Source organism: Crotalus tigris, unplaced genomic scaffold, assembly GCF_016545835.1.
Source record: "Crotalus tigris isolate CLP2741 ecotype Arizona unplaced genomic scaffold, ASM1654583v1 scf7180000024469.1203045, whole genome shotgun sequence".
Classification (NCBI taxonomy): domain Eukaryota; kingdom Metazoa; phylum Chordata; class Lepidosauria; order Squamata; family Viperidae; genus Crotalus; species Crotalus tigris.
Window position 1 is genome coordinate 196,442 of NW_024100640.1, and position 22,250 is coordinate 218,691.

At 39.9% G+C, this 22,250-nt stretch overlaps 1 protein-coding gene across 1 annotated transcript; it reads right to left on the reverse strand.

Annotated features, from left to right (window-relative positions):
- Window positions 1–1,061: 1,061 nt before the first annotated feature.
- LOC120303411 (islet amyloid polypeptide) lies at window positions 1,062–22,191 on the reverse strand. The gene is made up of 3 exons (XM_039332933.1): window positions 22,063–22,191; window positions 13,050–13,143; window positions 1,062–1,614 (listed from the first exon to the last, which is right to left on the reverse strand). The coding sequence occupies exons 2-3, from the start codon at window positions 13,130–13,132 to the stop codon at window positions 1,443–1,445; spliced, it is 255 nt and encodes an 84-aa protein (XP_039188867.1). The 5' UTR covers window positions 13,133–13,143; window positions 22,063–22,191; the 3' UTR covers window positions 1,062–1,442.
- Window positions 22,192–22,250: the final 59 nt, after the last annotated feature.

The window sequence follows — 22,250 nt, forward strand, 5'->3', positions numbered from 1 at the left end:
GCTCGGGTTAGGAAATACTATTGTGGTTATTTCTGGAGAACAAGTTACCTACTATGTAGAATAGTGGTTGACATTTTGGACCAGGATCAGGGAGAACCCAGGTTCTAGTGCACTGGAGTCCCAGAGGCATTGCAGGGGGGTGTTTAATGGTGAAAGTCCAGGACTAGAATGGGAAAAACTTAGATCAGACCATGCTGGCTCAGGAATTCTGGGAGTTGAAGTCCACGAGTCATAAAAGAGGCAAGGTTGCCGACCCCTGACCTAGATTCTAGTCCTTTCTCAGCCATGCAGGACTCTTGGCCAGTAAGCCAGTGTGATGTAGTGGTATCATGTTAGACTAGGAATGGGGGCCCATGTTCCTCAAGTCCACCCAGCTCATTGGGTGACTCATTGTCTGCTAGCTGTCCACCCAATCTACCACATAAAGTTTGTTATTATGAGGAAACATGGAAAAATGAGTACTATTTTACCAGCAGAAGAGAATATTTGTAGCTGAGGGATGAACCGTGGGGGTCCTTGGTGTGCTCTGAGTTTGCTTGTTTTCTTGCAGACATTTCATTACCAAACTAGGCAACATCATCAGGGCTAGTGAGAGTGGGGTTTGCTCTCTGTTTATGTGCTATTTGCCCTATCAGTGTTGTCTGAAGACAAATAAGGTAGCAGTAAACAACAACCTAATCAGGGAACCACCAAGAACACTCCCACCAACCACTTATATATAAACAGAGACCAAATCCCACTCCCTTCTAGCACTGATGATGTTACCTAGTTTGGTAAAGAAATGTCTGCAAGAAAACAACCAAGCTCGGAGAGCATCAAAACCCCACAATACCCCGGTATATTGTGTATATCACCTGGTTGAAACGCAAGATGTAGATCTATCCATAAATGTATCATTATTTAATGGGGCGAGTCAGGTTGACCCCCCCTCCCCATCAGACATACATCTCTCACACTTTGTCTTTTTAAACATTTTAATTAAAAAGAAAGAAAAAGAAAAAAAAACATACTCGCAGCCCATTCACATGATCAGATTTCATGTGGCACGGATTTTATGAGATTTATTCATCTTTCCCCTCCCCCTGATTATTATTTTTTTTTAACAGAGGGATTTCGCAAGTATGGCGTCGGCAACAGACAGAGCGTCACCCACAGGGACCCCCCTTGGCAGATCATTTTCCAGCAAAGCAGTGTGATAAATTCATGGAAATCACATCCATCAAATACACATGTGGGAAACAAGGCACTGCGAGATATAAGCAGGCAGCCAGTGATCAAAGCAGTGACCCAGACAACCCAATTTTCAAGCCTCTGGCTGAGGTGTCAGCCTTGCTGAAACAAAATGAATGGAAAACGGAGAGGACCAGGACTTTATAACATGAAAACCAGAGACAGGAAGAGCCATTTCTAGCGAGAGCTGCCACCGTGGCCATCTTGCATTCTTAAAGCTGAAGATAGTTGGGAACTTCTCTGCCTCTCTTCCCGTAAGTGTTGGCCCCTACATTGGTAGGCGAATAGATGGTTCCGATGGTGTTGCTGGACCGGACCAGGAAGTCTGCCAAGCGTTGGGTCACACAAGTGGCGGTGTTGCACTTCCTTTTTTCCAGATGGTGGCTGTTGGTCGTTAAAAGCAAATAAATTTAACAAACAAGCCGACAAATAATAAATAAAAGCAAATAGAGAGACACATCAAGATGGTCATCTCCCATAGCCATTTTACAATGTACAACAGGTTAGTGTATGCTTTGAATACATGCTTTATATTTATTCTTATAAATATTTGAGGGGGGGGGGCATTTTTACAGGTAACTAGAGGGTAAACTCCATGGATGAAAGTCATGTCACCTACAGCCCTTCTAATGCTCCTTGAAGGCATTTAGCAACAGCAATAGCCATAGACTTATATACCCCTTCTCAATGCTTTACAGCCCTCTCTAAGCAATTCACAGAGTCAGGATATTGCCCCCAACAATCTGGGTCCTCATTTTACCGACCTTGGAAGGATGGAAAGCTGAATCAACCTTGAACCAGTCAGGATCGAACTGCTGGCAGTGGGCAGAATTAGCTTGCAATAACTGCATTCCAACCACTGTGCTACCCGTGACTCATTTAGTGACTGTTACAACTGTGAGAGGTCCTTGGTGCTCTCTGAGCTTGGTTTTTTTTTTCTTGCAGATGTTTCATTACCCAAACTCAAAGAACACCAAGGACCCCTCATTTTAATCCTGAGTTACGACTATTCTCTGTTATTGTTACAGCTGTATTTGTACCTGTTCCATTCCTAAAGCTGGGAAGACAACTGTTGGAGAATTGCGACTTTGAAAAAAATGGGTGATTTTGGATGGATCAGACCCGTAGGTCTAAAGTGCTCCAGCTCTGAGGTCACCCTAACACTGAATTTAATGGCTACGGGATGCTTGCAGAATTTGAAGAGGGTTTTTGGGGGGGGGGGAAGGGGTGGACAGTAGATCAGAATGGAATGGAATGCTTGAAATGTGCATATCTAGTTAGCTACAGAGACTATCTCTTTGTTCTAAGTTTACTGTTCTAGGTTTATATGTTGTATATAGTATATGTTGTATATAGTATGTTTTAAATGTGTGTTATGTATGTGTACACTTTGAGAGAAAATAACTAAATTTCATTTTTAATATGTGCCATTGTGCCCACAGGAAAAAATGACAATAAAGGTTATCTACTTCTAAAGATTAGACAGCAAACTAAAAAACAGAGACATCACCCTGCCAACAAAAGTACATATAGTCAAGGCCATGATTTTCCCAGTTGCAATGTATGGCTGTGAAAGATGGACCATAAGAAAGGCTGAGCGCCAAAGAATTGAGGCCTTTGAACTATGGTGCTGGAGAAGACTCCTGCGAGTCCCCTGGACTGCAAGGCGATCAAACTGGTCAGTTCTGGAGGAGATCAACCCTGACTGCTCTTTAGAAGGCCAGATCCCGAAGTTGAAACTCAAGTACTTTGGCCACCTAATGAGAAGGAAGGACTCACTGGAGAAGAGCCTAATGCTGGGAAAGATTAAGGGCAAGAGAAGAAGGGGACGACAGAGAATGAGATGGCTGGATGGAGTCACTGAAATAGTAGGCGTGAGCTTAAATTGACTCCAGAAGATGGTAGAGGACAGGAAGGCCTGGAGGAACGTTGTCCATGGGGTTGCGATGGGTCGGACATGACTTTGCAGCTAACAACAACAACTTCTAAAGAGATAATTACTATGGTCCTCTTAATCAATAGAAACTAAGCAGCCTACTATGAAGTTGAGATTCTGCGTTTTGCAGGTACAGAAATCCAAATCTTCCTTTTAGATCTGACTGATAAGAAAACTTCACAAATGTGTAGCATGTTCTCAATAAAGCAAATATGTCTATATCGTGAAAATCTAGCATGATTTTTTTCTTCAGGTATAAATTGGCCTGAAATCCAATAGACAGGGCTGAATAAGCGAGTTCTCCATGGCACCAAAGTATAAGATTGCCTTATTTTTCTGTTAAGGTACTTGATGGACCAATCATCTCTTGAAAATTATCCATGGGAACAATCTTCAAAAGGATCTGATAGTTGTAGAGGCAGCACAATAGTAAAAGATGAGAAAAAGCCTCCGGAGTTGGACGGGATCCCATCAAGATGATAGAAGCTCCTGGAACACCCTGTTGATTTTCTTTGTGTAGGAGAAGAGGTGAACAAATGATGAAACTCAATTTGTGAAACCAATATCACTGTTGTATTGAAGCTAAATGAAGGCTGCCTACCTTGTTCCAGACCAGGCCAATCTTATTCATGTTGGTGGGTGATTTTATTTACAAAATGGAGACCTGTGAAAATTCTTTAAATCGGAAGTAAGTTTCATCTTGGGCAGACATTGCCTGAATGAAATGAAGCAATTTATCGAATTGATAGTGGACCACTGGTGAAAGATGAGCATTTAATAGTCATAATAAACGCAGAAAACAGCCTTTTATAAAATTTCTCGATATATCTTTCTCAATGTGTGAGGGAACAAAAGGATTTCCTTTGCAGATTTTATTAAGGTGATCAGAGTTTTATTCAGCATCTAAAAACATTCGTCTTTAACCTGGGGAGTGCTGAAATTGTTGGGATTTCAATTTTCAGGATCCTCAGTTAGCATAAGGCTCACAAAACACAAAAATATAGATTGCAGGACTTGATTTGCTGATAGATCCCCAGCCCTCTCCTTTCACCCTCAACAGAATGAGGGGAGTCAAAAGATTGGAAGTTGAGATAAGGGGAAATTCTGGGAATTCTGGTCATTAGATTTAAAATACTTGGAAATTAGTTGAAAATAAGGACTTTATCTGTTTAATATTTAAAAATTAGACCTAAAAGGAAAAAGAAAATTAATTATTACGAATATGTTTGATTTATTGATTAACCCAGGTAATATACACAATGGTTTTGATTTATTAAAGGGGATGTTGTATTATTAAGTAGATGATTTAATACGGTGGGAAATAGATAACTCTTAGGAAATAGAACAAGATTGCATATAAATAGATAAAATGTGTATTTTGCATATTAGATTTTGTTACGAATTGAGACAAGGGAAATCTTGGTTACCCAAAGCCTGAAAATGATAAATATCAAAGGTCAAATTGGAATATTGATGAGAAATTAAAAACTGGGTAAAAATTAATAACAGGATATGGAGTGTTTATGAAGATTGAATGTAATTAAGATACATATAAGCTAAAAATTTATTGATAAATGTAATAATGATGTTTTTACTGAGTTGATATAATAACTGTACTAGCTTGAATACGAGACAGTAAATGTTAAGGGAAAAAGAGAAGAAATATTTGATGTTATAACTTGAGATTTGTACTAAAGATTTTGTTATCGAACTATTGATTAACCCAGCCACCACCTTGCTTTTTAAATACTTAAATGTAAAATTGGAAAATTAATAAAATATTATTAAAAAAAGGAGATTAGCATCACTGAATACATGTAGTCCTTGACTTACAACCATTCGTTCAGTGACTGTTCAAAGTTACCACAGCACTGAAAAAAGTGACCTATGACATTGTGGCATCCCCAGGCTCACATGATCAAAATGCAAATTGCTCGGAAACTGGCATGTACGTGATCCCCTTTTGCGACCTTCTGACAAGCAAAGTCAATTGGGGAAGCCAGATTCACTTAACAACCGTGTTACTAACTTAACAACTGTAGTGATTCACTTAATAACTGTGGCAAGAAAGGCTGTACAATGGGGCAAAACTCACTTAACTGTCTTGCTTAGCAATGAAAGTTTGGGGCTCAATTGTGGTCAGAAGCCGAGGACCACTGGTACACAAATCGTTCTTTTTCATACTCAGCTGCAATGCTAATTTTTAGTCCCCTTCAGAATCTTAAAACGTTTCCCATTTTAGAAGGTGTTCTGCAGGTTTAATTAGATGGAAGAAGGCACTGGGCTTTGGATAAGGGGTGCAGATTATTGGTCCAAGCATCTGCTACATGGCAATTTAAATAGTTATCTCGTTTCTTAAATATAAACCTTGGTTTCCTCCCCACAGATTAGCCACTGTACTATAGCTTCGTGCAGGGGGTCCCCAACCTTTTGGACACCGGGGACTGGTTCCGTGGAGAGAGGTTTTTCCATGAACCGGAGAGTGTGTAGTTTTGTGGGCTGCCTGCATCTTGCGGATGGGGCTTTGCTTGTTTGTGCGGCCCGGTTGCTGGCATGCCGCGTCCTGGTACTGGTCCACAGCCCAAGGGTTGGGGACCCCTGGCTTAGTGCATTGTGCCAATCCACACTAAATGAGTTTGTATCTAGTTTATGAGGTTGCCTAATTTGTAGTTCAAACTCATGGAGTATAGCACAGCCCATCTGGTAAAAAAACAAACAAACCTGCTCATGTGAACAGTGAAAAGAAATAGTACCAGGGGACGCATATAAAACAGGTATAACTCAAATCTAGACTTTACATTGCTAAGCTAACAGTGATTTTTGAGGAAACGACATCTGCCAAAAGGAGTTATATATATATCTGGAGGAGGTTGCCCCTTCTGAATGCTGATTGAATTCAGCCATTATTTATAGTCTAGAATGAAAATCAGTCCTGATTGAGAAAGAACAAGAGAGATTGGGGGACCGGCATAAAATGTGCAGGAGGATATTAAAAATAATGCAATTGGATGTTCTGAAGCATAGGCACCTCTTCCCAACCACAATAGTCCCACGATTAATCCACAGCCCAGCGAGATCCTCCCTTTTGTATTGGCATCACAATGTTACACAGAAGGTGTAAGGGTTGGAATTGTCCTCATGAAGGACCAAGTCACATTTTATTCCCCCACTCCCTTCTTACAGATACCCACATTCAGGAACCAGATTCACACATCAATCTAGACTAAAATGAGGCTGTCCTTGCACAGGGGTCAGTTAATTGGGGCAGAAGATGCTATGTAGCAAAACAGTTGTGCTTTGCTCACTCAGATTTAGGATTTCACAGGATGGGGCCAGCCCAGTCAATAAGCTGAGACAAGAGAAAAATGGACAAGAAAACAGGAACCAGGGTTGTTCAAATGAGTACAGGTAGTCCTTGACTTACAACAATTCCTTTAGTGACCGTTCAAAGTTACAATGGCACTGAAAAAAGGAAATTATGACCGTTTTTCACACTTATGGCCATTGCAGCATCCCCAGGGGCACATGCTCAAAATTCAGATGCTTAGCAACTGGTTCATATTTATGACGGTTGCGGTGTCATGCGGTCACGGGGTCAGCTTTTGCCACCTTCAGACAAGCAAGGTCTATGGGGAAGCAAGATTCATTTAACAACCATGTTACTAACTTAACATAAGCAATGATTTGCTTAACAACTGTGCCGAGAAAAGTCATAAAACGGGACAAAATTTGCTTAACAAATGTTTCACTTAGTAACATAAATTTTGGTCGTAACTCAAAGACTACTTCTACAAGTTTAATCCAGGCTAGCTCATTACAAGAATCTTAACTACTAATAGTCAAGGTAAATTGGTGGTAAATAAAAGCCAATGGAATTCAAGGTGGGCTTAGATCTTAGATCTTTTGTGGACACAAAGGTATTCCAGACTGATGACATGTTTGACCCCTCCCTCGGCTCAACTTGGTCATCTCTTGCATGGACCTTTCGTTAGAACATGTAGAATTTCATCAGAGAGACCTATTCAAGATTTAGGGAGGATTTCAGAGCAGACATTTTTAAATAGCTAATTGTAAGTAACCATGGTTCTTGTATTTTCAAAGTTCATCAAGCAGAACAGAAGACCCAAGAAGACATTGCATGAACACCCTTCTCAAACTGGTCTATTCCAGTTGTGTTAGGTGTGTACCGTTTTGAATTCCTGGTCGGAACAAACGTCACACTGACTAAATGTCAGTGGGTGTTATAGACCCAACCAGCACAGAGACCCACAGGTGTGGGGAAGGTTGCTATAAACAGATCTGGGTTAATCATGCAAGCAGGTGAACGTACAAAAGAGCTTAGATGTGATTTTTCAAAGTTGCACCTTCAGAATATAACCCAAAAGGGGAAATTATACTATCATTAAGTCACTAAGTGGCAACAGTGACTCAATGTTTAGCTTCAGATAAGCTTTTAAAGGCTATTTAGAAAACTTGCTAATAGCATGAGAGGTATGAGAATGGCAGGCACTCGCTTTATCTATTTTTCTGGGGTTGGTAGAAAATCTATCTACTAGATTTCTCAGAGTCTGTTCAAACTCTTCCTTGCCCACCCACAGTTGTTGAGAGTTGTCCCAATAAACAAGCATGAGATTTGACAGTCGAACCACAACTTTCAATTAAAAAACATAAACAAGTAAGTCCAGTTGCCTTTTGGAAAAGCACTTTTGGGACAACCATAATCTGGATAATTGAGAATCTCCATAGAAACTATCAATAAATCAAAGCTGTCCTGGGTCACAATGTTGAAGGACTTGTCCTGAGTATCACATAAGGTTCACACAAGCTATTGGTCTATTAATAGAAAGCATACTCCAAAGCTGGATGACAGAATGATTTAATAAGTTGTGTCACTTGAGTAATTTGTGACATAATTATATTCATGGTACATATTGTTGAATTCTAGTTGGCATCAAGCTGATATAAATGTACTTCTGCATGTCAGAAATTCACAATGAATGCATTATTTTGTGAAACTGGCTGGAGGCATGATGTAAAATACATTACAGTTGTCCCTATGTATTCTTAGGCCTCATAATTCCTAAGAATATCGCAGTCTTGCTAAATCAAATGCTCTTAGGTAAGACAATTAAGGACATAAGTCTCTCTGAGCAACTAATAATGACAGACATGCTGTCTTTGATTTGGAAAAAAATTTCATCCTAGAATTACAGAATCAAAGTTGGATGGGATTTGGGATATCATCAAATCCAATGCATTGGATGCTGCGGGATTCATTGAAACCCTGATCCTGCCTCTATTTGAAAGGGAAGAACCACTTTCCGTGCAGTAACTGGTAGCTCCTACTGTCCCAATATCTAATCTGTGTCTTCATCCTTGAAATTTCATCCCATTAGTTCTGGACATACTCAGTGGAGCAAGTGAGAATGAATGTGAAGTCTTTCTTTACAGTGTGATAGCTGACAACAGCTACTATGTCCCTTTTCAACCTTCTCTTCTGCAAGCTGAACATCTCTAGGACTTATAACGGTTCCTTGTAGGACTTGGTTTCCACTCCTTTCACCATCTCAGTAAACCTTCTTTGGACTCGCTCCAGTTCACCCATGTCTTTTTTTAAATTAGGGTATTGTTTTATAAACATGCCTTTCCCCACAACCACAACCCTGTGAGTTGGGTTGGGCTGAAAGAGAGTGACTAGCCCAAACTCACTCAGCCAGCTTTCATGCTTAAGGGAGGAGTAGAACTCAAGTTTCCTGGTTTCTAGCTGGTGCCTTAACCACTAGATCAACCTGGCTAATAGTGTGTGTGTGTGTGTGTGTGTGTGTGTGTGTGTGTGTGTGTGAGAGAGAGAGAGAGAGAGAGAGAGAGAGAGAGAGAATTACAGACACAAACCTATCAGGTGCATCTATTTTGCACCTGCATCCATGTGCAAATGGCACCAGCCCATTTTCAGGATTCAAAGGGTTACCCAAACCAAGGAAACAGATTAATTCAATCTCCAGATTAAACCTGTTTTGTAAATACAACCAGAACGCTGTGCTCTCTCTCAATCATTTATCTGAAGCAAAACATTTTAAAATTAAAAAGCTAGAAAATTAGCAGGGGGGATGTTTGGGCCTCACTAGAAACAGAGAAAAAAAATTGGGCGATGTAGGACTGTAAAAGGTGGTAAGATTGCCTTCTGACATCATGAAGATTTAGTGTCCCCTTTATACCCACTACAGTTTAATTCCATCATTTTTCTCTCCCATCTCTTCCCTAATTAAGAAAACTTTGGTTGTGTCCTTCCAAGTCCTAAAGCCGGACAATTCTTGCTTGTTGACAAAACTGGCAATTCTGCCCTGAGAATTCTAGCTCTCAACTTAACTCCCATAGATTCTCTTCAAGTGAAAGAAATAATTCTTCCATTTGAAAAGTTTAAAACAGTACAGCAGCCACCCCCTAACCTGGGTGCCTTACCTGGATGGATTTTATCTCCCATAATTCTCCTGACAATATAGCCGTAGCTGAGAATTCTGGGAAATGGAGTTCATCTCTTTACAAGGCACCCAATTTAAAGATCGTTCCAGTCATGTTCACTGCAAAGATAATAGCACATTCCCAAAATGCATTAATTTCATTGAACTGCTGAGCAGGAGAGAAGATCTGTGAACTGGAAACTGACAGTTTCCATTCTCCAGATGTAACTAAGTAAATTGATGCTGAAATGTTGATGTACGCTATGACATCATCACATACAGAGCACAGAGATGACAATGTGTATCCTTATTTAAAATCAGCAGAAACTATTTTCCTTCTGCTTAAATATATTTGAAGCCACCCTACCTTGAATATCTTAAGAAAGAAAGACAGAGCATAAATCAAATAAATAATACAAAAAGCTAATAAAGCAAGAAGAGGTTTTGCACATACTTTGAATAAATGGCTGAGTTATACAGTTTAAGTCCACACACAGTTTTGAAAACTTAGGAATCTATTATGGAATTCATCGATCTATGTAATATTTAAGTCAGGATGAGAAATCAGGGACTTATCAGATCAAATTAAACTCTTATCACATTCATCTAGAGTTTATGGGATCTACAATAAGTAAGCACAAATTCTCTGCCATGGGTTGTACTTGCTGATAATGTTTTTTTCCCCATGATTCAGAAAAAATATTTTTTCAGTCTTGAGATATTTTTCTGAAATCCAAATTCAAATTCACTATGAAACATCTGCATTTATGTTAGCTTAAACATTTATTTTATGCTACCATCTTCTGATACAGTCAGAATTATTTTTTATCCACTATGATTAATTAAATTGAGCTAAAATAATCAACATTGGTAGAGATCAAGCTTCTTTAAAGGTTATCTCTTATTCTATATCTACTGATCATTCCACATCTTTTTTAAACTGAACTATATGTGACTATTTTGACTTTTCTTGAAAGGTAGGAGTCTCACATGAGAATAAGTTTTGGGTCATTTGGAAATTTTCAAGCTTTTCAGCACTTTTACTGAGATTAAGAACTCTGGGTGGGGAATGTTTTACTATAAGGGGAACAAATGCTTTGTTTTAATCTTCTTTAGGTAATGGAGACTTTCTCCTCAAGATAAACCTTCTAATAATCAAATGCACTGTGTCAAAAATCTGAACTCAATAATTGATGACTTTTCTGATATTTTACCTGTCTACAAACCTGTCTCTTAACAATTCCCCCCCCTTTTTATTTTGTTTCTATCTCTAACAATTTCTCCTTTTTTATATGTTTAAAATGGCTATGGAACAGTTAGATTCTAAATCAGATGAGTATAAAGGAGAAATGAGATGTTGTGTGTCCAAGTTTTTATGGGTTTAAACACTAAAGTCTTCTTACGAAACCCAACAGCTTTTTTATAGAGCAGACAGCAGTGAAGGCAGAAATATTGGTAAACATTCAATACGTATGTAAAGGAAATAATATTGTGGCCAATAGAAGTTCAAAAGATATACATTGCCCTTCCTTGTAGTACAGAATAATCTTTAAGATATTTAATTATTTATTTATCTATTTATTTATTTTTCATGTTTCTAGACCGTCCATTCCCATCAAGGATAAATTTAAACTAGAACCAACTTAAAAGGTAATTCAATTTTAGGAGCATCCATTTGATCCTAAAATTTTGCTTTAAAGTTTATTTAAAAAAAAAACACCCTAATAATACATAGAAAAAGGTTAACATCTTAGAAAAAGGGGAGGGTTTTGTTAGCTGTGTATCTATAGCTCAGAAAGTAGGACACCTATCCATTAGAGATATTAAGGTACAACTGTGTCATTCTGTAATAAACTCCATGAGTTTGGGGGCACCCGTTCTGTCTAATAAATATTATTAAAAGGCATACATTCTCATGAGTTGCATCTCCCCACCAGGGATACAATTGTCTGTTGGATGTTCCATAAGATAAAGCCAAAGAAGGTAGTCTTTAAATGAGAATAAGCAGCATATTTCCCTTTCAGAATAGAATGGAATGGAATGGAATAGAATAGAATAGAATAGAACAGAACAGAACAGAACAGAATAGAATAGAATAGAATAGAATAAGAAATGGATAGGATAGCATAGGATAAGAAAAAACAATAGAATAGAATAGAATAGAATAGAATAGAATAGAATAGAATAGAATAGAATAGAATAGAATAAGAATGGATAGGATAGGATAGGATAAGAAAAAACAATAGAATAGAATAGAATAGAATAGAATAGAATAGAATAGAATAGAATAGAATAGAATAGAATAATGGAATGGAGTAGAATAGAATAGAATAGAATAGAATAGAATAGAATAGAATAAGAAATGGATAGGATAGGATAGGATATGGAATTTAAGAATAGAATAGAATTGAACATATGGAACGGAATGGAATAGAATAGAATAGAATAGAATAGAATAGAATAGAATAGAATAGAATATATGGAATGGAATGGAATGGAATAGAATAGAATAGAACAGAACAGAATAGAATAGAATAGAATAAGAAATGGATAGGATAGCATAGGATAAGAAAAAACAATAGAATAGAATAGAATAGGAATAGAATAGAATAGAATAGAGAATGGATTATAATAATGGAATGGAATGGAATGGAATGGAATGGAATGGAATAGAATAGAATAGAATAGAATAGAATAGAATAGAATAGAATAGAATAGAATAGAATAGAATAGAATAGAATAGAATAAGAATGGATAGGATAGGATAGGATAAGAAAAAACAATAGAATAGAATAGAATAGAATAGAATAGAATAGAATAGAATAGAATAATGGAATGGAGTAGAATAGAATAGAATAGAATAGAATAGAATAGAATAGAATAGAATAGAATAGAATAGAATAGAACAGAACAGAACAGAATAAGAAATGGATAGGATAGGAAAGGATAGGATAGGATAGGATATGGAATTTAAGAATAGAATAGAATTGAACATATGGAATAGAATAGAATAGAATAGAATAGAATAGAATAGAATAGAATAGAATAGAATAACAGAGTTGGAAGGGACCTTGGAGGTCTTCTCCAAGCAGGGGATCCTGTACCATTCTGGATAAATGGCTGTCCAGTCTCTTCTTGAAAACCTCCAGTGATGGAGGAGCATCCTCAACCTCTGAAGGCAAGCCATTCCACTGATTCCTTGTTCTCGCTGTCAGGAAATTTCTCCTTATTTCTAGTCTGGCTTTCTCCTTCCCAAGCCTCTCCTTCTTTATCCACATCTTTATCCCCAAACCAACTACCTTTGGCATCACAGTGGTAAACAGTGATTTGTGCAATACTACACAAAAGTGTGGTTTCTTAGTGAAAGAGGAAGAGGGAGGAGGAAGAGGAAGAGCAGGAAAGGATTCAGCTTTAAAGTTACTGACCTCTTGACCGGTGTTGTTGCTTCCAGGGAGTTTAAAGTAAGAGACAAGATGATGAAAATAAAAGGTCCCTTAAGACTGCACATTTCTCTTTCGGCTGCTTTCGAAGGAAAGGCGGGGGAAAGAAGAATTGAAAAAGCCAAGTTAACAAATTAGACAAACACAAACACACGCACCCCCAAGGTCGATTTTCCAGGATTCTTTTCCCGCTGAATGGCAAATCTTGCTAGCTAAAAGCTAGGATGGGGATTCAGTCAGGTGGCTAATCTGAGCCCAGTCCAACCCCAATTTTAAATCTTTTCAGTTTTCCTATCCGAGTTTATGAATTTACTCTAAAAGAAAATTAAAAAACAAAACAAAACAGGAGGGCATCTCTGCTCTCATCTGGCTGGAAAGAGACTGCTTTGTGCGTGAGGTCCAGCCCCTTCCTCTCCTGTTTATCTTTGCATTATCTTTCTGAAGGGCCGCAAGAAAGACAAAATATTCTCAACCTGAGATTTTACCTGGAGGGTTAAACGAAGGTCCCTGCAGCAGCAGAAAAGGACAGTTTGAATTCCACTCTTCTAATCCAATAGTCTTTGCTGCTATCTTTCTGGCTGGCAGACAATGCTGCTCTTATATACCCCTTGTACTTTGTTCGGCTCTGACATCAAGCAGCAAAGAGAGAGCGAATGTGTGTGTGTGTGTATGTGTGCGTCTATGTGCGTGAGAGAGAGAGAGATTGGCAGAGAACGATTCTATCATTAACTTCTGTCCCCATAGATGGGAATGCCCCAATAAAAAACAGGAATAGAATAGAGCTGGAAGGGACCTTGGAAATCTTGTAGTCCAGCCCCCTGCTCAAGCAGGAGAACCTATATCATCTCAGACAAGTGACTGTCTAGTCTCTTTTTAAAAATCTCCAGTGATGGAGCGCCCACGATTTCTGGAGGCAAGCTGTTCCACTGGTTAATTGTCCTTACTGTTAGGAAGTTTCTCCTTAATTCCAGGTTGTTTCTCTCTTTGAGCAGTTTCCAACCACTGTTTCTTGTCCTGCCCTCTGGTGCTTTGGAAAATAATTTGACACCCTCTTCTTTGTGGCATCCCCTCAAATACTAGAATGCTGTTATCATGTCTCCCCTATTTCTTCTTTTCTAAAGAAGCCAAACTCAAGTTCTGCAGGAGATGGATGCCTTTGTTCATCACCTAATGAGAAGGAAGGACTCACTGGAGAAGAGCCTAATGCTGGGAAAGATTGAGGGCAATAGAAGAAGGGGACGACAGAGAATGAGATGGCTGGATGGAATCACTGAAGTAGTAGGTGTGAGCTTAAATGGATTCTAGAAGATGGTAGAGGACAGGAAGGCCTGGAGGAACGTTGTCCATGGGGTCGCGATGGGTTGGACACGACTTCGCAACTAACAACAAAAACTTCCGTTATTACGTATTTACTGTAGTTATCCACACCCTGTCCCTTTATCCCGATTTTCCTGTACCCGCATCGACCCCACCTTTTCCCTACCCATATAAAATCTAATAAAATATATTTTAAAAAAAACTTCAGTTGAGCCCATGTCAGAGGCCTTTGCGAAGTGATGGGCTAATCAGTTATGCCTGAACAACAACAGGCAAAAAATGGGTTTGAATAAGAGCTTGAGGGAAGTGTTCCTCCAGGTTAGCGGTAGGCTAAGTGAAGAAATGAAACAGGATTTTTAGGACAGTCCCTTGTCTGAAATTGTACAGGGTCTCCTGCTTCAGCAGGGGGCTGGACTGGAAGACCTCCAAGGTCCCTTCCAGCTCTATTCTGGTTGCAAAGGAATGATTGGGAGATTCAGAGTGGCTGAAAAGCGAAGAAAGGAATATTTAGGAAGATTACAATTGTTAAAAAAAAAGTTTAAAGCTCTTTTTTATATTCATAAATAACTCAAGGGTCGAACATGCCCAATACTCCTTCCTCCTATTTTCCTCACAACAACAGCCCTGTGAGGTGAGTTGGCCTGAGAGAGAGAGAAACTAGAAAACTTCCAAGGTGTCTTCTAGCTCTGTTATACTGTTCACCTAAAAGCCAAAGGAATGGAGTAGTGTTAGCCCATTTTTGTGGGCTGAGATATCTTTTTGCTTGATGTTAACACAGTCTTCCAAGTCTTCCAAGGTCATGTATATGTATATAGATCAGAGGTGTCAAACTCAATTTCATTGAAGGCCGCATCAGCATTGCGGTTTCCCTCAGGGGGCCGGGTGGGTGTGGCCAGGGTGGGTGTGGCCTACTGGGTGGGTGTAGATGGAGTGAGTGTGGCCTACTGGGTTGGTGTGGCGAGCTCTACATCGTCAGCATCAAGGGTGCCTGTGGGGGCCTGGGCAGGAGTGGGACAGATCTGAAGGTCTCTTGCAGAAAAGGATGGGACTGGGGCAAGCGCCAAGGCATGGTCCACTGGAGGAGCCTTACTGTTCTTCTCAGGCCATGCAGGAGGGGGGCTTATGGAGCTAAGACTGAATGCGTTTCAGCATAGATGGCCACCACAAAATTGTACATTGGCTCCTGGCTGGCCTGGGCCAGGGCCAAGGCAGTGGGGGCCGTTCCCTCACTGTTTCCAGGATGGCTTTGCAGGCCACATGAAACCACTTCGCGGGCCGCATCCGGCCCCCGGGCCTTGTGTTTGACATGTCTGATATGGATGATAGATAGATAGATAGATAGATAGATAGATAGATAGGTAAAAAGAAAGAAAGAAAGAAAAAAAGAAAGAAAGAAAGAAAGAAAGAAAGAAAGAAAGAAAGAAAGAAAGAAAGAAAGAAAGAAAGATAGAATAGCACCACCCAAAGATTCTCTGAGAGTGAGATGGATGGTCTTGAGAATGAATGCATGCATGAATGAATGAATACTAAAAGAGATCAGACTGGCATCATTGTGTGGCCATCATCATTGTAATAAAAGTGTGCATTTCTCTTTCTAAAATTTTGGAGAACACATAGATATTAAAGCACTCGACTACTTAGAAGCATAAAAGTAATAAGGCCTAAACAATGTATTCATGCTCACATCATCCACCTGCCTGCTTATCACCAAGCACAAATAGAAGGTTGAGAAATAAAGGCTGGAATTTTGCAGGGAACAGGGTGAGCTGGCCAGCTTCTATGGACGATTGGATACGGTCTGTGTTGCCAGTTTGCTCAGCTACATCTCCAGCGGCTGAGTCTTTTTAGTTCTTTTCAGAGTGAGCTTAACATTAGAACATAACATAAAGCTGCACACTGTCCTCCACAGGGTGGGTAGTTACTTTTAGAGCAGTGTTTTTCAAACTTGGCATCTAAAAAATAGGAAGCAAAAGTTAAACCATCTTGGGAATCTAATCCTTCTTATTGCAGCCTCTTTGCAATGAGCACGGCTTTGGTTTTTAAACAAACAAATGTCTGGGAATGTGTGTCTATTTGGTCATTTTTACCTAAGATCTACAAAGGGTTTGCTCAAGGGAACTCTCTGTCAGCAATCAGAATTCGTTTCCCAGTTATTGCTCTTCTCCGCCACCACCCATATAGTTCTAAAAACTGTGAAGAATAAAAAAAATGTCATGGCTGTTCTCTAGAGTGTTTTGTGATGATGTTTTTTTTTTAACAGTCCTGCTAATAAGGGTGGCATCTTCTGGGTAACAAAGGGCAAAACAAAACATCAAGCCTGAGGCTAATAGAAGTCTAAAGATAAATATGAAAGATTTCAGGCAGCAACAAAGATGATCAAGCAGAATGAATGAATGAATGAATGGATGGATGGATGGATGGGTGGATGAATGAATGAATGAAAGAATGAATGAGGTGGTTGTTCACTTGGATGAATTTATGATGGTAGGGAAGACCATGTTTATACTATTTTTTTAGCATCCACCCTTCTCTACTGAGGTACATTAAGCTACTGAGGTACAGGAGAATACACTATATATATATATATATAAAGTGTTTTCCGGTGAAACCGGTCTAACAGAGCACCTGGTCTACCCAAATATGGGATGGAGCAATCTACTATTGCTTTCGCCTTTCAGCCCCAATCTAAGAGCTTTTACAGGCAAACACTATTGCAACAAATTATTTCTGTGTTAAATTTAGATTTTGCCAACAAAGAGTTAAAGGGAGACTAGTATAGCTATTTCAAGCTATTTAGCTCTCATCATCTAGCCATACCCTTCTGAGATTCGAACCCAGGCCACTTGCACATTAGGCAGCTATAGTAACCTCTAGGCCACAAGTTCTCCTCGCTTTCATCAGCTGTATATATATAGCTTGCTCCTCGAAGCACGAAGCTGAAAACACCAGCCTGAAGATGACGAATGGGACTTCGTCGAAACGTCGCCAAGACACTTCCAATTTTACGCGGGAGAAAACCCGAATAACCAAAGACCTACATGCAAATACCCGCGAAAACCTCAGAAAACACACACACACACACACACAAATATATATTTGTTTTCTGAGGTTTTTGCGGATGTTTGTATGTAGGTCTTTGTTTATTCGGGTTTTCTCCTGCGTAAAGTTGGAAGTGTCTTGGCGATGTTTTGACGAAGTCTCATTCGTCATCTTCAGACTGGTGCTTTCAGCTTCGTGCTCCTGAAGCTGAAAGCACCAGCCTGAAGATGACGAATGAGACTTCGTTGAAACGTCGCCAAGACACTTCCAACTTTACGCGGGAGAAAACCCAAATAAACAAATATATGAGAATATATTCTTTATAAATATATTAAGTAAGTAAATAAGAACAGATATTCCTTATGACTGAAACAACATGTGTCATACTGTTAAGGTGGTCCTTGATTTACACCCATATTCATCACTGTTTTATCTGCTTAACAGATACACTTACAAAAGATTTTAATGTACACGCAGCGATACCTGTGGTGTCACACCGGCCTACTTCTCTCTTTTCAGTCAGCTCAGTTGCTCCTTGAAAATAATGGGTTCATTGCAAGCCTCATCATCCAGAGGGTTCAAAGTGCTGGGTTTTAAGGGCTCCAAAAGGGAAGTGCTTCTGAACATCTAAGAGCGTCATCACTGGGGGGAAGGGACAGGATTTTGGAAGATTCCTGCCATCAGAAAAGGAGAGTTTTCTCCCACCAAACCTTTTGCCCATCCATTTTTCTTGCTATTTTCCAGATGCTGCATTTTTCTCCACTGAACACAGCTGTGCTACTAATAGAACAGTAGTTTCCCCTTGAAAATGGGTATTTACTCTTGCAGAACACAGGGGGAGCACAGGGGACTGCCTTGTGAGCTGATTTTAAATGAAAAAGCCCATTCCTGTTCCATCTCAGGAAAATTTACTTCAGAAATGATGGCTGGACAGCAGATGGAAGATAGAACATAGTTCATAGAACAATAGAGCTGGAAGGGACCTTGGAGGTCTTCTAGTCCAACGTCTGCTCAAGAAGGAGACCCAAACCATTCCAGCAAATGACCATTCAATCTCTTCTTGAAAACCTCCAGTGATGGAATGCCCACAGCCTCTGAAGGCAAGTGGTTCCACTGGTTAATTATTCTCACTGTCATGAAAGTTCTCCTTAGTTCTAGGTTGGATCTCTCTTTAATGATCTTCCACCTGTTACTTCTTGTCCTGCCCTTAGGTGCTTTGGAGAATAGGGTGGTCCACTGTTCTCTGGGACAGCCTTCAAGTACTGGAAGACTGCTATCATATCACCCCTAGTCCTTCTCTTTGTTAGATTAGACATACCTAGTTTTCTCAATCAATCTCTCTTTCAAAGATAAGAAAGGCTGAACAGACCTCTTGTTCTTTCTCCCTATGAAAAATATTGCTGGATAATTGACCTTGGAATTCCTGATGACCCTGAATTTCATCCCTATCTAGAATAGAATAGAACAGAACAGAACAGAACAGAACAGAATAGAATAAAATAGAATAGAATAGTTAGAGGTCTTCTAGTCCAACTCCCTGATCAGGCAGGAGACTCTATACCATTTCAGACAAATAGTTGTCCAGTCTCTTCTTAAAAACTTCCAGTGTTGGAGCATTCACAGCTTCTGGAGGCAGGTTGTTCCACTGATTAATTGTTCTCACTGTCAGGAAGTTTCTCCTTAGTTCTAGGTTTCTTCTTTCCTGGATTAATTTCCATCCATTGCTTCTTGTCCTGCCTTCAAGTGCTTTGGAGAATAGCTTGACTCCCTCTTTTTTGTGGGAGCCCCTGAGATATTGGAGCACTGCTATCATGTCCCCCCCTAGTCCTTCTCGTCATTAAACTAGACCAGGGCTAGGCAACCTTGGCTCTTTTATGACTCGTGGACTTCAACTCCCAGAATTCCTGAACTGGCTGGGGAGTTGAAGTCCACGAGTCATAAAAGAGCCAAGGTTGCCTACCCCTGAACTAGACATACCCAATTCCAGCAACCGTTCCTTATATGTTTTAGCCTCCATGGCTGATTTTAGCCCCACTAATGGCTGGATAATGGGGGAATGATCCATGTAATTTGGAGGATACCATGTGAGAGAAGACTAGTTTACACAAACTGCTGGAGAAAGGAGTGGTCCAATATGCTATTCTTGACATCACAGGGAGACTTTATTACCTATTACTGGCATCCAAGTGAATTTTGTCTATTTGCGGGAAGAATTTAGGAATAGCTAAGGATGAAATATGCTTGAATTCTCATAACATGCCTAACTCTGCTCTACACCTTAGGTCTAACCAGATGCAACTGATACTTTCTGTCTATAGAGGGTACTGTTGCCCCACTTCCAGGAGAATGGGACCCAAAAAGTTAGCAATTATATAAAGCACTGATTTGATGAATCACAGATAATCGCATTTTCGGAAACAGGGAGAAAATGCATTGATGGCTCTGAACTCTCAATCATCCTTTATTCTTGCACCCTTAAAACACACAGAAACATACACAAATACATACAGAGCCTCTCAGAATAAAAAAAAGATAATACATAGTATAAATGTATTACATCTGCTGGCAAAGCCGCCTTCAAATTTAATAAACTAAGATATGTTCCGCTAAAAATGCTTGTGTGCCTTTTTGGATGGGTAGCAAACAATTCAGGAGAACTGCTTGGATGACAGTCAATAATACAAGTTTTTGTAGTGGGACAATGTTGTTCTTCTTATTATTATTAAATCTTCAATTCGATTCACAGTTTGAGACTGGTAAAAACTAACAGTTAAGATCCTAACTAAGGACCTAAGACCTACAATGAGGATGATGTGGATGATTAAAATTTATTTGGCTGCCCAATTCACTCATGGTGGTTCCTGATGGCTTACAAATATAAAACCCCAGTACAGAAACCAATTCTGCAACACATTTACCTCCAGATTGTTAAATCTGGCTTCTGTAGTGTAATAGTTATTTTTTTACAAAATAAAGAAATATTAACACTGAAGTGAAAAGCATTTGTCAAGGCACCAGAGATCAAGTCTACTTGTATCTCTGGGTGTTTTAAAATTTAACCCACGTTTTGCCAAAAGGAATCCAACTACATATAACGTTGCCTGATGTTTCTGGATTCAACCCAATGAAAATAAATAGTAATGATCTTGCTAGTTGTTGATTTTAGGTGCCTCGTTTTGAGACTGACATCCTAATTTCCTGTCCCTTTGTGAACCAAGAAAAAGTTGATCATTCCGGGCAGTGTTCACACAAAAACTGGACCCATTAAGCCTAAGTTATCAACACTTAATTGCCCTGTTCACATATCATGCTGTGCTCCACTGAATAAACCATGTTATGCCTTAATGTGACAGTCAGCTTTACACAACCTGTTAAGAAAAAGGCAATAGCATACTTACCATGTTTAACATAGTTTTATGTACTGGGCAAAGTTAAGCTAAATAGTAGACTTTGTCTTCTTCTTCTGTGTCTAGATCAGACTTTAAACTGCCAGAATGGCTTTGTCGTTGGCCAAAAACAAGTCATTATTGCTACAGATAGTCCTTGACTTACAACAGCTAGTTTAGTGATTGCTCAAAGTTACAATGGCACTTAAACACCCTTTGAATGATTCAGCAGTATGAACGGATTTCCAGAAAACATTGCAGACTGCAGGAATCATTTGCGCTTCAGTTTGAGATGCACAGACTCCTCCCCAACAGCCTGTGCCTGTCTTCAACAGTGAAGGGACACAAGGCAGAAAACATCCTGCAGCCAAGAAGGCTGCACACCCATTTGCACCACACAGGTGACCCAGAAGTCACAGGTAAACCTCCAAATGGCCTCAACGACTCTCTGAAAGGATGCAAATGACCAGCTGTCTGCAAGGAGTATAAATCCTTCCATTCCCCATCATCCAGTCAGAGCTGAAGAAGCTTCTTGGATGAGAAGCGAAATGTCTTCAAAAACAAGAACGTCCAGTCGCCTCTTGAAAAAAGCACCTATGGCCGTGATGGCGAACCTATGGCACGGGTACCAGAGGTGGCACTCAGAGCCCTCTCTGTGGGCACGCGCGCCATCACCCCAGTCCTAGGCGTTCAGCTGGGTTTTATAAAACCTTTTCGCTTTATGCCTCCGCTGTCGTGTGCAAAAAAAAAGGTTCAATCAATCAGTCAATTTCAACTTCTCACGGGGAAAAAAAAGATCTTGCAAAGTTGGAATTGATTGATTGAACTTTTTAGTCCGACTCAATCTGCTGTTACCACCTCAGCCATTCCCATCCAATGGGCCACACCCACCCAATGAGCCACACCCACCCAATGGGCCACACCCACCCGGCACCCGATGATGCATAAGCGGGTTTTGGGTTGTAGCTTGGGTACTCAGGCTCTAAAAGGTTTGCCATCACTGACCTATGGGATAAAGACCACAAAAGGGAAAGTCACAAAAAGAGATCACATGACCATGGGACAATGCAGCTGTCATAAATACATGCCAGTTGCCAGGCATATGAATTTTGATCCCATGACTGTGGGGACGCTGGAGTGATCCTATGGGTGAGAACTGGTCATAAGTCACTTTTTTGCAGTGCCAGTCAACTTCAAACAGTCATTAAATGAATAGTTGCAAGCCGAGAACTACCTGCCCTCTCAGCTCAACCTACCTCACAGCATTGTTGTTGAGAGAACGACACTAAACATGACCTGCTTTGATTCTTGAATGAAGGACCGGCTACAGATCGAATCAATTGAAGAAATGAATAGTGAGAGACACATTCAAAGGTTGGGGAAGTTCAACACAAAGTTGAAGTTCATGCACACTTTAACAGGCTTTAATCAATCATTTGCAGAT